Below are 16,632 nucleotides of genomic sequence, written 5' to 3' on the forward strand. Positions count from 1 at the left end.
TGCCAAGATAACGAAACAAAAAGCGACGAAACCCCCGCAAATATAAAAAATACAACAACAACAAAAACGACACAAAATTAAAACACTCCGAGATAACAAACAAAACATCAACTTCCAGTTAAATCTTCTGCAGACTACGGATTCCCTTATAGAACAAAAAATTATCCCCAAAGGAGTTGAGGAGCAATGAAGGCACTAAAAACGCCAGTGGAAAAATAAAAACCAACAAAATAATACAAATCTCACGCCTTAAAAAAATCTCCGAAAAAAGAACGCCAATAACAACAACAACAATTGCTAAAGTGTTTGGGTGTTGTTACTGCAATTGTTTGTTGGCTGATTGCTTTTTTTCAATTCGTTTTTTTGTTTTTGGCTGTGGCTGCCTGCCTGGGTGTTTGATTGTTGGTTACAGACGCCACCGTAGCCGTAACCACTGCCGCCGTTTTGCCATTTGAAAATTTCGGAATTATATTCCATTTGCGCGTTCCTTTTTCGTTGATATTTTTGTTGTTGTTGTACACCAGTGTTCCACAGAATCCTTCAAAACGGCTACCATAACGAACTCCGCCTTAGCAATGAGCCAGCTCGGCACCGTTTATGCCACCAAACGGAGGCGACGCAATGGCAAAAGGTAAGTCTAATCAGAAGTGTTTTTGTTTTCGTTACTTTATTTTTGATTTTTTTCTTCATTCATTTGTAGATATATTATTCATTTAGTGAATGGATTTGTAATTTCAATTAGCGTTCAATGAAAGGAATTTTTGACAGATAAAAAAAAATTTGAGGGAAAAAATTAAAAAAAAAAATGTATTTTATAATCAGATTGAAATATTGGACTAACTTTCGTTTGAAAAAATATGCCTTTAGTTTCTGGTCAGCTTTTCTTTGGCTCAATGACAAAATTTGGACAAATAGGAACAAAAAAATTTAAAAAATGGGCAGTCGAATTGCCATAACACGACCCAGCATTATCGAGAAGAAAAATGCCACTTATGATGACTTCGAGCTATGGAAGTAATTGTAATTTGCATCCTTTGTCCCATTGCCACAACGTGCGCTTGGTGCTAAAGAGAATTCGATTTATAGAAGTTCGACTATATATAAAAATAAATTATTAATATTTAAAATTAAAAAAAAAAATCATTTAGTTTGACGTCATTAAAAGTAGACAGAAAAATACTCTAGTTCCGCCCCTAGTTCTAGTTCTACTCCCATTATCTCCCATGACCAAATCATCAATTTGAAGTTGTTGTTTTTATGATCATAAATCATTGAATTTTGTTTTTAATAAATAAAATTCAATTTTAATATTTATTAATAATTTGTAATTCGTATTGTTAATTCTGAGAATTTTATTTTTCATTCATAGTTTTGAAATTTGACCTTCATTTAAATGAAACTTTACTGAATGAATTTGAAAGTTGTGTGAAAATTTTGTATTCAATATTTAATTTATTAAACATTTCATTACCAATTGAATTGAAATATAATAAATATGGAAATCATATAATAAATATGCGATTTATATACATACTGACAGTTACTTGATATTTTCAAATCCATATGGTACTACATTACGATAAACCTGTGTGAAAACGATCGTGGTCAAAGAGCGGTGAATCACCTCAAACGGTGACCAAACCTGGACTAACGGCCAGGAAGGTTCTATGCATTTGGTGGCACTGGAAGGGGATTATTTATGAATTGCTTCCATATGGCCAAACGCTAAATTCTGATCTCTACTGTCAACAACTGGGCCATTCGAAGATAGCAATTGACCAGAAACGGCCAGAATTGGCGTGTTCTACCAGGACAACGGTAGGCCACACACATCTACAGAGACTTGCCAGAAACTTCGGGAGCTTGGTTGGGAAGTTTTAATGCATCCGCCATACAGTCCGGACTTGGCATCAAGCGATTATCATATTTTTCTTGCAGTGCAAAATTTCTGTTATGATAAACAATTGGTATCTAGAGAGGATTGTGAAAATCGACTACTAGAGTTTTTTGCAACTAGAGAGCTGGACTACTATGAAAAGGCATTATGAAGGTACCTTTAAAATGGCAACAAATCATACAACAAAACGCTGCATATATCCTATAGTTCATATAAAAATAATGGATTTCATTTTCCCAAACTAAATTATTTTTGATTCCATTGTTACCCAAGATTTACATAAATAGGAAATTGTCACATGCAATCCACAACCGTTTTTTTTTTACATACGGGTCCAATTATCCAGATTTAGACAACATTTGTACTATGTTATTGAAAAAAGTAGTCCACATTACCCGAAGTTCATCTAATAAAATTGGCCGGATCTCTATATATAGGCGATATTTATACAATGTGGACTTACATCAAATTTTTTTAGGAGGACATCTTGGAACCCACATAACAATAGAATACTAAATTGAGCCACATTTGATGGCAATTTTTTTCGGGCGGGGCCGACCATACGATACCCTACACATCACGGAACTTTAACTTTCTGCTGATGTTTAAACCGAACCTAGGGAATTTTTCTGATGTTTGTACCCTCTTGTCCGATTAGAGGTCAACAGGACCTTTTCCTTACACTGACATATTTTCCCAATATTTCTAATATTCAGTACAGCCCTTCTACACTTGCCCAGATTTCCTTCACCGTGGGTTGTGTTGTGATGTTCGGCTTATAATTGTGGCATATATATCAACTCCAAAAAACACAAAAAATTAAGTTTTCGGCCTACTTCAACCCAAAATTATTATCTGATCATCACGGAAAATTATAGACGTTGTCCTTGACCATAACTGGAACCTCATGGAAAATTTTAAAGCGATCAGCGCTATATTTTCGACCTCTAGTGTTGAAATGGGTTACTAAATAATATGTGAATACGTAAGCAACGTAAATATTTAAGTGTAACTCCAACATCCAAGTACCTACGGTAATGTAATTGATATAAATTTAAAGGACAACCACTCCTGTTGGATATACTATCAACTTCTCGGGCATATGTCCTTCAGGATTAAATATATATGCCAAAGAAAACAAATTTTGTAATATTTCAAACAAAAGTCGGGGTCCATTTGACCCGCTTTATCAAAACCGGCATGCTTTTTCTTTGGCCCAATCCCCTTCTCCATGTAAAAATTCGAGATGTTTGGGCCATATTTACGGCCTTTGGATCGACCAGAAAAACCGACAAAAATTAAGTATTTGGTCCATTTCATCCCCTAAATATTTACCGATATTTACCAAAAATATACGGGTCTTCATTTTGCCGAACTCATCCAACATGCAAAATTTCATGAAGATTGGTCCATAACTGTGGCCTGTATCGTGTTTACAAATTATAATGGACAGACGGACACACATGTCTAGATCGACTCAGCTAGTCGAGATATGACGATGGGTCTAGGAACGGAACTACTATCTTTGAACATCAACTATTCTATTCTCGAAAAATAGTTTACTTCCCTATGAATTTTTTAAAGTCATTCTTAAGTTTTCTATATTTCATTTCAAATAAAGTAGTCGTTAAACACTAATATACTAGGCTTTAATCGGAATTATGTCTCTATTTGAGACCTGTAGCGTTTTTCAAAACATATGGACTGTGGGGTTGACATTGTAGCACTTATCAAATCAATCGACTTGGTATTTATACCCTACCCAACTATGTTGTCAGGGTATTATAGCTTTGTGCAGTATTACGATTACCCCACTAGAAGGCGGAAATTTTGCGCTGATCGCCTTGAAATTTTACACGAAGTTCTGGTTGTGGTCAAGGACGACGTCTATAATTTTCGGTGATGTTGATATGATATTTATGGGGTATAATTAACCGAAAACTTTATTTTTGTCAGATTTTCAATAAGTCATTATTATATGTAGAACATCACATATTTTACATGGTGAAGGGGATCTGACCAAATACTTAGAACGGCTGTTTACATGAGGATCGGACAATAATCCGAGGGCCAAACCTACCATAACCTAAAGTGACAAATTTTTATTTTATGGTGTAAACATTCACCTTGGGAAAACAAGATTTGCAAAATATGGCAGGTTAAGAAAGTGGAGCTCTTGACCTATAATTGGTCAAGAGAATGCAAACATCGCGAAATATTGACGATTTTTTTTATGGATTCAAACCGCAATAATATCAGAGCTAATACATTTTAATTACTTTTACCATCATATGTATATGGAAATGTTCCGAAGGTTCCAGTTACATGGTGAAAGGTATAAACGAATGGGTTGAGCTAGACCTGTACTCGTATTTAACCGACATAATTTTGTCGATTTTGCAAGGTTATTGGAGGAAGAAAAACATTTTGCATAAAAAAAGTCCCGCCTCATGGTCGGTATGTTGAAGGTTTTAACTGTAATTTTGGAAGCTGAGAAATATCTATGCGGAAAATATTCGATATTATTCGACGGAGATCCCGCCTCCATTGTTGGTCTTTTGAAGGGTTTCAGCTACATTCTTTTGTAATTTCTATATGTTGTATTCACATTTTCTATCGAAGATTCTGTAATTTGTCATTCATTAGTGAATTAAATGCTTCTTCGTAGAAGTTTGTGTTTTAATAGCACCCATATAATGGTTCCGCTTAATTTTCGGAATTTTGAATTTCTTAGGTTGGTATTCTAAAGGTCCCACTACATTGTCGGCATTTTGGCTGTAAGTTGAAATTGATCTTTGAGGTTTAAAAACATTTAAGTGGAAAATATTCTATGTAGGTCAAAATTTTGACGAAACCCGCAATGTTTTAACCGCATATGCATATCATGTTTTAACATAGTCCATATATATATTACTCCCGCCCCCTCGGTCGGTCTTTTGAAGGGTTTCAGCTGCATTCTTTTGTAATTTCTGTATGTTGTATTCACATTTTTCATCGAAGTTTTTGCAATTTGTCATTCCAGATTTCTGGTGAATTTAAAGCTTCTTCGTAGAAATTTGTGTTTTAATAGAACCCATACAATGGTTCCGCTTAATTTTCGGTATTTTGCATTCACTCAATTCTTTCAGCTCAATTCTTTTGTAATTTCTATATGTTGTATTCACATTTGTTATCGAAGATTCTGTAATTTGTCATTCATTAGTGAATTAAATGCTTCTTCGTAGAAGTTTGTGTTTTAATAGCACCCATATAATGGTTCCGCTTAATTTTCGGAATTTTGAATTTCTTAGGTTGGTATTCTAAAGGTCCCACTACATTGTCGGTATTTTGGCTGTAATTTGAAATTGTTCTTTGAAACATAAAAACATTTATGTAGAAAATATTGTTCGTAGGTCTAAATTTTGACAAAACCCGCAAGGTTTTTACCGCATATTTCTATTTGGTGGCTGATATGCATCTATGCAGATTATGTTTTAACCCCTCGGTTGGTATTTTGAAGGTTTTCAGATTCATTCTCCCACCGAAGTTGCAGTGATTTCTCATTCCGGAATGTTAGAGGGTGAGAAATTTCTATGCAGAATTTTTTTGATATAGGTCAATAGTGAGAACTATAGACCTACAACCAGAATTTCTTAGATTGGTATTCTAAAGGTCCCACTCCATTGTCCGACGTTTTGACTGTAATTTGGAATTGTTCATTGAGTGTGAAAAATTGTATGCAGAAAATATTCTATGTACGTCCAAATTTTGACGAAACCCTCAAGGTTTTAACGCCATATTCCTATTTGGAAGCTGATATGCAGCTATTCAGATCATGTTTTAACATAGTCCATATGTATAGCTTCCGTCCCTCGGTCGGTATGTTGAAGGTTTTCAGATGCATTCTCCCACCGAAGTTGCTGTGATTTCTCATTCCGGAATGTTGGAGGGTGAGTAATTTCTGTGCAGAATTTTTTCGACATAGGTGCATAGTTCTCACATTTTTTTTAGTTCCCACTATCCACAGTTCCCCAGAGAGCATTCCATAAATTCTTATTCCAAATCCATGGTGAATAAATGACTACTTCCCAGAAAATTGTGTTTTAAGGGGACCCCCCATTCTCGTGGTCAATTTTTTTTCGATTTAATTCGATTCTACAGTAATTCAAGAATGTCCCTACAAAATTTCAAGTGAAAATCTCAAGAACTCTTGAAAATATAGCCGATTTGTTGTGTCAGCATCAAGTGACGGCTAAAGGGCTTCTCAAACGTTAAACGCGTTTTTCTCTTTTGCGAATGGCGGGCACGATAACTCAAAAACTAATAACCCAATCGATTCCAAATGTTTACACGTTTCTCTGTGAGTGTATAGATATCGTATGAACTAGGATAAAGCCAATCGGTGAAGATCTTCCTTATTTTTTGACTTGGTTTATGGTCGAAAATCGGCGATTTTCCAAAAATATTTTTTCAAAGGTCCGCCATTTTGTTAATTTTAGAGCGAAGTCAATAATCCTAGTTCATACGAGAGCCAGACATGTACTCTTTCTAACACCGTTGGAATTTTCGGATTCCGATGTTCCAGTGAGGAGTTATCATGCCCGCCATCAAAAATACTCACATTGTTTCAGGTCGTGAATAAAATGTGAAGGAAAAAAATTGTGATTATTTTTTTAAAGGTTTTAGCCACATTTTCCCACCGCTGTGATAAATATTTGTCAGTTTGGATTCTCGGAGGCTAAGACTACCTCCCTGAAAATATTAGTTCGTTTAGACGAAGTTCGTTATATCCATGTTAAGGCAAAACCAAGTATTAGAAGAAAATATATTAAGTTCCAATATAATATAATTTGTGTGTTCTTTTTGGCAATTCCTTAGCTGCTTCCCATTTCTTTGGTGAACCTGAGATTTTTTGTGAAGGTTGCCAGCGTTTGCTATAAATTAATTTTTGAGCAGGTTTGTCATCGTTAAGTATTTTGTATATTTATAGCGAGTTCATTATAACCGAATTAAAATAAATGAAAACTGAAAGATGGGAGCGAATAAATAGTTCGTTATAAAAAAACTGTTTGCTATATCTGTAGTTCGCTATAAAAGTAAAGATTTGTATGGAAAATATGTTCGTTATAACCGGTGTTCATTATAAGCGTACTCGACTGTATATTGATGATCAGAGAATCATTTTCAAATCGATGTGTGTTGTATTTATGTCGAATACAGTTGCGAAATTGCATCTGCGAATTGAATTCAACCGTGTCTTGGTTCGGACATTTGACATCACACCAGAACATTTTTACAGAGCAGATTTTTTTTCTTCCTTATTGAACAGTTTGAACAAAATAATATTGGTTGGACAAAAAATAATTCTAGTTGACCCAGAGATTTTGTTATTTGCCCAAATGGTTTATTTGACGAGGCAAGATCATCACACAACCAATGCTTTGATCAAACAAAATTTGCCAGAGAATTTTATGTTTTAAATGCTCATATGTCCCCCTTCATACATATTTTATAATCCAGAACCCTTTATATATATTTTTTTGTGTTTCTGTTATTCATCAAAATTATTTTTTTTATTGAAATCCATTATTAAAATTCATAAAGTTTTATAACTTCTATACATATATTTCATAAATTATATCAATTACATAAAGTGCAAATAAATGCAGCAAGACACATAATAAAGGCATAAAAAACTACCCATGAAGAAGAAGAAGAAGTAGAAGAAATGAGCCCTGTTTTATGACATTCAAGATGAATGAATGGCTTGGCCAGGTTGGGGGGCAAAAAGTTAACATCAAAGTGAACAATCAACAAAACAACAACATCAACATCTAATAAATAGTTTTTTTGCAAAAAATATACAAGCCATGGTAAATGTTTTTATGCCATCATATATATAGCATTATTATTTAGCCATGTAATTCTGGTGCTTCTTCTTCTCTTTTTTTCTTCTTCTAAATATAAAAATAACAATTTTTTGGTGGGTAATATCTAGCTCCCCTTTACATTTAAATGTGACTGACGATCGCTGATGGTGCTGCTGCTGCTGCTGTTGTTGCTCTGTATGCCAGTTATTAAAAGGTCTTAGTGCTGCTCAACCTGCCTGCCGCTTGATGTTGTAAAATATCAAAAAAACGTATGCAACTTATCAGCCAACCATGATCTACCCTCGCCTAAACTGGCTCACCAAGAAGCAGCTCACTCGCTTGCTTGGTGGGTCTCTATGCTGCGCTCGCCTGTCGAATGATGATGAGGAGCACTGAGTGCGGCGATGTGGTGATCTTTAAATAATTTGTTGCAGGTTAGCAATATGCTGACGCGAAGCAACAAAAAATTTAATAATAATTATAAAGTGCAGCAAATGTAAATTCTTCTCGAACATATTCACCACCTCGGCAACATGTTTGTTTGCAGCAGTTGTTGTTATTATTGTTATTATAAAAACATAAAAAAACCCTTGCCATACAAAGTCCAGGTTTTAATAAACAAATTCAGGCTGTAAAGAAAAACTTTGCTTAAACGCTTAGCTTAACCCCCCCTTGTGCTAAGCTGATGAACCAGTAGAAAGGTGTTTTATACTGCAGCGCTTCAGCACTTCCCGAAATGAGAGGAACAGGGGAACATGGAAAGCTCAATATTTTTTTTTATTACGAATATAAGACTAATTGCAAAAACTGAATTGACAGCAAAAGGCGTTTTGTGGCCCAAATGGCCGCGGCCATATAAATTGTAATATCCACATCCAGCCACACATTATATTACACTTTTATGGCCAAAACACTCAACACCAGCAGAGGCACACAAACAACACACTCAACCCTTCTCTCTGGTCAAGTGTAATTATGTCAATAAAAATTGGACGATCTTTGGAAGCTCAACCCCAGCTTAGGAATTGTCTTCTTTTTTGGCCTGACAACCGTGCCATCTATAATTACTTGAAAAAATGTAAAAAAAAAAAAATAAAAAAAACATTGCTGCAAAAAAATTTGCAAAAATGTTTATGATCATGTTGTTGTTGTTTTTTTTTTTCGCTTCTAAAAGATAACAACAACATTTAATTACAACTGGAGTATGCAACACATTTGCAACATTACACAGAGGGTTCAACTGCAGCCATAAACCAGAAGCTTGATTACTCTTCTATGCTCGAATGACATTTGATAGTGTCACCAACCCCACCCGGCGACCCTTTTTGTATTTGAACTAAAGCCGACCACACTGCAGGGCTAATTGTTATGAAACACCTGTAATTATTTGGGTTTTGCAGAATTTATCTCTGGAAGTGTTTGCATAGATTAAAGGGGGTTGAATGGATTATTATAGCATAAAAAATGGGATTTTTAGAATGAAACCGCATTTTTATACCCTTCACCAAACTGTGGTCCAGGGTATTGTGTCTTCGTGCATATGTATGTAACAGGCAAAAATAATCTAGATAGACCCATGTTTCCTTTTGAGAATATGCATAGAATCACTTTCTAAGTCGATTTATGAATGTCATTCCGTCTGTCAATGTTAAATTGTAAACAAAGTACAGGTCGCATTTATGATCCGAATTGGATGAAATTTGGCACAGGTCACTTAATTGGCCCAAGGACGAACCCTATTGAAAATGGGAAAAATCGGTTCAGATTTAGATATAGCCCCCATATATATTTTCGTCCGATTTAAGGTAAATGGTGCACCAAAGTCCCTATATATCTTTCGATTTGCATGAAATTGGACATAGTGCACAATTAGGTGCAGAACGATGTATGCCAAGTTTCGAGAAAATCGGTTCAGATTTAGATATAGCTCCCACATATAGGTTCGTCCGATTTAAGGTAAATGGTGCACCAAAGTCCCTGTATATCATTCGATTTGCACGAAATTTAGCATAGAGTACTAAATTAGGTCCTGAATGATGTGTGCTAAGTTTCGTGAAAATTGTTTCAGATTTAGATATAGCTCCCATATACATATAGTTTTTCCGATTCTATGTAAATGGTGCACCAAAGTTCCTATATACCTTTCGATTTGCACGAAATTTGGCACAGCGTAATGAATAAAGTCACGAATGATGTGTGCAAAGTTTCGTGAAAATCGGTTCAGATTTAGATATAGCTCCCATATATATCCTTTTCCGATTGAAGGTAAATGGTGTACCAAAGTCCCTATATATCTTTCGATTTGCACGAAATGTAACACAATGTACTAAATTAAGTCTAGAATGATATGTGCAAAGTTTCGTGAAAATCGGTTCAGATTTAGATATAGCTCCCATATATAGCTTCACCCGATTTTAGGTAAATAGTCCACTCAAGTCCCTGGAAATCTTTTGATGTGCACGAAATTTGGCACAGCGTAATAAATAAGGTCGCGAATGATATGTGCAAAGTTTCGCGAAATTCGGTTCAGATTTAGATATAGCTCCCATATATATCTTTTTCCGATTTAAGGTAAATGGTGCACCAAAGTCCCTATATATCTTTCGATTTGCACGAAATGTGGCACAACGTACTAAATTTAGTCTAGAATGATATGTGCAAAGTTTCGTGAAAATCGGTTCAGATTTAGATATAGCTCTAATATATAGCTTCGCCCGATTTTAGGTAAATAGTCCACTAAAGTCCCTGGAAATCTTTTGATGTACACGAAATTTGGCACTGAGTTATGAATAATATCGAGAATGATGTCTGCCAAGTTTCTGGAAAATCGGTTCAGATTTAGATATAGCTCCCATATATATCTTCGTCCGATTTATGGTTAATTGTGTACCAAAGACCCTATATATCTTTCGATTTGCACGAAATGTGGCACAGCGTACTAAATTTAGTATAGAATGATGTATGCAAAGTTTCGTGAAAATCGGTTCAGATTTAGATATAGCTCCCATATATAGCTTCGGCCGATTTTAGGTAAATAGTCCACTAAAGTCCCTGGAAATCTTTTGATTTGCACGAAATTTGGCACAGAGTTATGAATAAGATCGAGAACGATGTCTGCTAAGTTTCTGGAAAATCGGTTCAGATTTAGATATAGCTCCCATATATATATCTTCGTCCGATTTATGGTTAATTGTGTACCAAAGACCCTATATATCTTTCGATTTGCACGAAATGTGGCACAGCGTACTAAATTTAGTATAGAATGATGTGTGCAAAGTTTCGTGAAAATCGGTTCAGATTTAGATATAGCTCCCATATATAGCTTCGCCCGATTTTAGGTAAATAGTCCACTAAAGTCCCTGGAAATCTTTTGATGTGCACGAAATTTGGCACAGAGTTATGAATAATATCGAGAATGATGTCTGCCAAGTTTCTTGAAAATCGGTTCAGATTTAGATATAGCTCCCATATGTATTTTCATCCGATTTAAGATAATTGGTGGACCAAAGACTCTATACCCTTTCGATTTGCACGAATTTTGGTATAGGGTACTGAATTAAGTCTAGCATGATGTTGGTAAGCTTCGTGAAAAGATCCGTAGCTAGGCCGATTGACACAACGTACTGATATAAATTAGTCTCTGGCAAGTTTGCTTGAAATTGGTTCAGATATTGATTTATAACAAAACGCGTCGTCTGTTAGGATGCATATGTAAAATATCCCCAAAGTGGAGAAGGGTATCATATAGTCGGCCCAGTCCGACTTTACTACTTTCCTTACTGGTTTAACATACAAATTTATGATCAGTCTAAACTGGTTAGATTTGGCTTCATTTATTTGGTTTTGGAATGGATACTAAAATTTGAACGAAATAAAGTGTGTTCAAACTACTATTGGTTTGATCGAACTTCATTGGATTCCATCAAACAAATTGATAATGCTGTTTGATTAAACAGATACTGTTACCGAGCTCTGCATTGCTGTTACAAAATTCGCATATGTATTTTCCAAATTATTTCGATAAAAATATCAAATACAATATAAGAAATAAGAGGTGATACGAGTAAAAAGTTTAAACGAAGGTTCATGATTGTATAGAGTCGTGGGAACAATGAAAGTATTTCGAAGTTTCTGGTCCTATTTTCTAATCTAAGTACCTTGGTACGCCTCTTTATCAAAGGAATCTTTATCCTTTGATAAAAGTTCAGTACAGACTACTTGTGATTTTTCAGTTTCGGATGACTGAATTCAACACAATTGTCTTAATGGCTGAATATTAAGTCAATTAAAAAATATATCATCTCTTTTACCGAGTTAATATTTCATCACCATCCAAAGAAGCAGTAATTGGTAGGAATTTCAAAAAAAAAAATCATCATTTAATCAATATTTCATTCATTGATGAATATTTCCAAGGTGATAACTTTATGACATTTGTCCTATCTTTGTTTCTCACCCTTTTTCTTTCATTTACAAGAAACCCCTTCCTAGAATTTATGATTCCTGATCCAGATATCATAAACTGACTATTAAGTTTATGTTTGTATATTTGTGTGTCTTCATCTTCTAATAAATGATGCCTGGACAAACAAACGAAAAATATACCTCCTGGAGTTTTCTACTTCCTTCAATTTGTTATTCCCACAATGAATTTGTAATACAATGTAATCCTTTAGCTGAGAAGGTGGGGCTAAAGCCTTTGTTGCTCTTCGAATGGAAAGTGGGGGGGGGGGGGCTTCCAAACACCCATGAGTTCTCCATTGGTAATTGTTTAATGATTGTGAGTGTAATTGTTAACTATTTGTTATAACAAATTGTGGGTTATATTTTCTGAAAGTTAATTTGTTGTTGTTGAAAGGCCGTTGGATAAATGTATATTTAGAAGGCGGGATATCTCAATTCATTGCCATAAAGATTAATGATATCGAATTGATTTTGTGACATTTATACCATTGAGGGATGACAAATCATTTTTTTGTCATGCAAAAAAGTCAAAATGTTAAGTGTGACAAATTATATTTCAATTTGGCAGATAAAAAAATTATCGCAGAACATAGGACCATATTTTGGCATAGATATTGGTCCCAACCCATTTTAGTGATCCGTGACGAATTTGTCAATAGATGTGGCTTTAAATTGCTTTATCAGGTTCTTTAGGGGTAAACTAATTTATTCGCAGGAAATTATCAAGGCCTATGTATTGACATAGTCCCATAGCTTGGTTCTATTTTAGGTAGGCGCATTTTCCATCCGATAAGTCATAAAAAATAAAAAAATTAATTATAAATCCCTCATACCCCATTAGATATGTAGATGGACCTAGACGCATTTTCAACCGAATTAGGCATTCAGGGATATTGCTGGGTAAAAAAAAATATTTATTCGCATAAATTTATCAAGGCCAATGTTTAGACATAGTCACATATTCTGGTTCCATTTTAGGCATTTTCACAGCTTTAGGCATAAATTCCATATAGGTCTATGTTTATAGGTTTATGTTTTATCCTAGCCTCCATCTAAAGTTCTGAAGGTCTTAGGAGAATTTTCCGAATGGAGTGTCTACAATTCGGTGTTACTTTTTCTTAGAGGATAAAAACGTCCAGGCAGACAATTTATAGTGATAAAACTCATGTAACATTTTAGGTATTTTACATGACAATCTCGTGGCAAAGGGTGTAACAACTTGGGTCCGGCGAAACTTAATAAAATGTTTGAGATATTTTCCTAATATTTAAAGTATAATTCTTCAGGCGGCCATTTTTAAATCAGTGAGCGGAGCAGTATAGTCGGATGGAGCCGATCATATGATACCCCACACAAGTACCACGAAAATCTAACTTTCTGTGGTTCCAAATTCTTAGCCTGGCAATATTTTGCCATATTTTTGCACCCTCTTGACAGCTTCATTATCTAACCCTGGCATATTTTTCAAATCTTATTTCACCGAGGGGAATATTTACACCATAAAATAAAAATTGGGTCACTTTTGCTTTTAGTTGATTTGACCCTCGGAATATTGACCAATCATCATCTAAAGAGCCGTTCTAAGATTTTGGTCAGATTCCCTTCACCAAAAATTATAGGCGTCGTCTTTAATCATAACCGGAACTTCACTTAAAATTTCAAAGCGATCAGCGTGACATTTCCGTTTTTGATCCATTTCAACCCATAAATATTATCATTACCAAACACAATAGGGGTCTTCTTTGGCCAGAAACCATCCTATATGCAAAATTTCTTGACGATTGGTCCACAACTGTGACCTGCATCGTGTTTACACATTATAATGGATAGACGGGAGGACACACATGGCTAGATCGACTTACCTAGTCGAGATATTACAATCGGTATACTTAATGGTGGGTTGATGACCAATATTTCGAGCTGTTACAAAATCTTGAGGCTGCACAAACTATAATATCCTGACAATATAGTTCTGTAGGGTATAAAATAAGTTGTTAAGTGTTCTTCGCTCTTCTATAAAATATTTCCTCATTAATTTCATCTATGAAACCCTCCCTCAGCTTATGTTCGCCAATGACAGATTCTAAGTTGCAACTAGAGTATGAGCAACTAACCTCCCGATTAAACTCATATTTGAAATACTCTCTCCTTATCTCCACTAAAGAAAATCTGTAAAAATCATCTCGTTTGTTAGGACTATCTTCTGATCGAGTTATGCTACAATTATTTATGTTTTATATTGATTTGTTATTGTAATTTAGCAGCGTTGAAAAAAAAACAAAAAATATTTACTGCGTAAGTTCAGTAGTAATGAATTGCATACATATTCATTATGTATGATGTTCGGACATAAATTATATATCAACGAAACAGAAAAAATAAAATAAACAAATTAAGGTTACCAAATAGATGTGGAGTTTCTAGGTGTAAAAAATTGGATTGATTCGGAAAACAAAAACATATTAAATACAAAAACAGATTAAAACCCAAGGATTTGATAATGATTAACTTGATTTCGATCAATATATGTTTAGATCGTTCTCTGTTGTTTTTAATAAAGTTTAATTTTATTTAAATATGGTCACCTTATCCACGAACAACTTGTTCACAATCCTGATACACATGAATGAATTACAAATCTCATAAAAGATGCATAAATTTTCAATTTAAATTTTTCTTTGGTCGACCGACGATGTTGGTCAGCATCTTCAGCATAGATGGAAATTGTAAGTAAATCTGTTTTTGGCCAAAAAGAAGAATTAAGGTACTAGCTGCCCCTCATCGTCTCTCTCTCTTTTCAGTAAAAATCTTGTTTAGTTTGTTATAACTTTTATTGCTTGATTTTGGTTAACAAATATTGGCACAATGTTCTGGCACGGCTAGAGATAGTCTTCCGGCTGGCCGGCCGACCAGCTCCACCTCAACAGATTCTTTCTTTGTTTTGCGATTTCTTGTAACCCAAAGATGTAAGCATTCCGGCACTGCATGCCAGTACTATGTGGATGTTCTTAAAGCGTGTGCGTTTTCAAATTTTCTTGTTGTTGTTGGTTTTTGTTTTATTTTTACATTGCACGTTGTGTGTAAAATTGAAGTTTATGAGTGTCGAGCATTTGCTACCAATTGAATAATTTTTTTTGTTTTCGTTTTTGCTGATTTTTGCCAATTTTTCAACTGCTTTGCTGTGGAGTCTTTGTGTGTGTGTTTATTTTGTGTGCATCTTATTTATGCCAATAAATTTTAATAAAATACTAGCACGCAATCTGACTAGAAAAGAAGCTATGGTTGTTATGTGTGGTGGCATCATAGGTGAATAGAAAAAAAGTTGTTTGGAAATTAGAAGCAAAAATGGATATCAAATATTTTTCACTTTAAAGGTAGAATTTTTTGGTCTTAATCTGAATATCCATTTCGTTAAGTTTTTGGAAACAACAGGTATACACACTATATATGTACTGCTCAATTGCTGCAAAATCGGCATAAATCAAAAAAAAAAAATCCATTTTGCTGGATTTTCAATTTACTCACAACTTACAAGGAACTGCTTCTCAATCGGATAGCTATAGCTTCTCAATTGGAATATGTAAGAGATATTCATCTGATATTTTGACACAACATAAAGTTTGGTATGGCCAAAAATTCTGCATCATTACCTAAAAAATCAGTTTTTTTTTTATTTAGGCCGGTCTTGCAGCAAATGAACAATATATATGGGAAATTACAAAATTCTTTTAAAATTCCATTAAAAAAATTTTGAAAATTTTTTTTGCGAGCACATTTATGATTTTTGGTACATAGGTTAAGAAAAATATGCTGATTCGAAATCTGTTCGCGTTCACAAATTCGGATGCTGCGCACAAAAGTTATAGCGGTTTTAAATCTTGTATTTCAAATATATATTAAATGGATTCCTATTCGTTGTAATTCGCGAATTTCTTCACAAATGCTTAAACACCATTGTTTTCTTTGTATACTAGTCAAATCACACTGAAATACGGTTTAATAGTCGCGAAAAACAAATAGAAACATGAAGATATCGGAAAATAAAATAAATTAATTTTTGAAATAAAACTATTTTTTTTTTTTTTGAATTTTCGATTTTTTTAGTATGGTTAAGAGGATACGGTTTTGCCTTAATCTTCTAAAAAATACAACGCTTTCTTCTGCAAATTCTTTTAGATGATTGTTAAATATCGGCAGATTCATCTGATAAGAGTTTCGACGTCATTAATGGCTAAATATATTGCATTTACAATACATAAAAATGATCAATATTGAAAAGCTTGCAATTCGCGAATTAATTGAAATCAGTTGATGCGCATGCGATTTTCGTATAAACCGAATCAATGTCTTTCAATAATTATTAATTTTTCAATGTTTAATTTAGCGGTCAAAGTGTGCCACTCGATGCACTTTACTATGCAA

General features: G+C 34.3%; 1 protein-coding gene across 1 annotated transcript in view; it reads left to right on the forward strand.

Annotated features, from left to right (window-relative positions):
* Nucleotides 1–530: 530 nt before the first annotated feature.
* Nucleotides 531–16,632, forward strand: part of LOC133338782 (mucin-5AC) — a 128,300-nt gene continuing 112,198 nt past the window's right edge. Inside the window, exon 1 of the mRNA XM_061546889.1 lies at nt 531–631. Coding sequence (XP_061402873.1) covers nt 576–631 — 56 coding nt within the window. The 5' untranslated portion in view covers nt 531–575. The remainder of the gene's footprint in view (nt 632–16,632) is intronic.

This window comes from Musca vetustissima, unplaced genomic scaffold (assembly GCF_032173495.1).
Source record: "Musca vetustissima isolate MV318-11 ecotype Yass unplaced genomic scaffold, APGP_CSIRO_Mvet_v1 utg29385, whole genome shotgun sequence".
NCBI classification, from domain to species: domain Eukaryota; kingdom Metazoa; phylum Arthropoda; class Insecta; order Diptera; family Muscidae; genus Musca; species Musca vetustissima.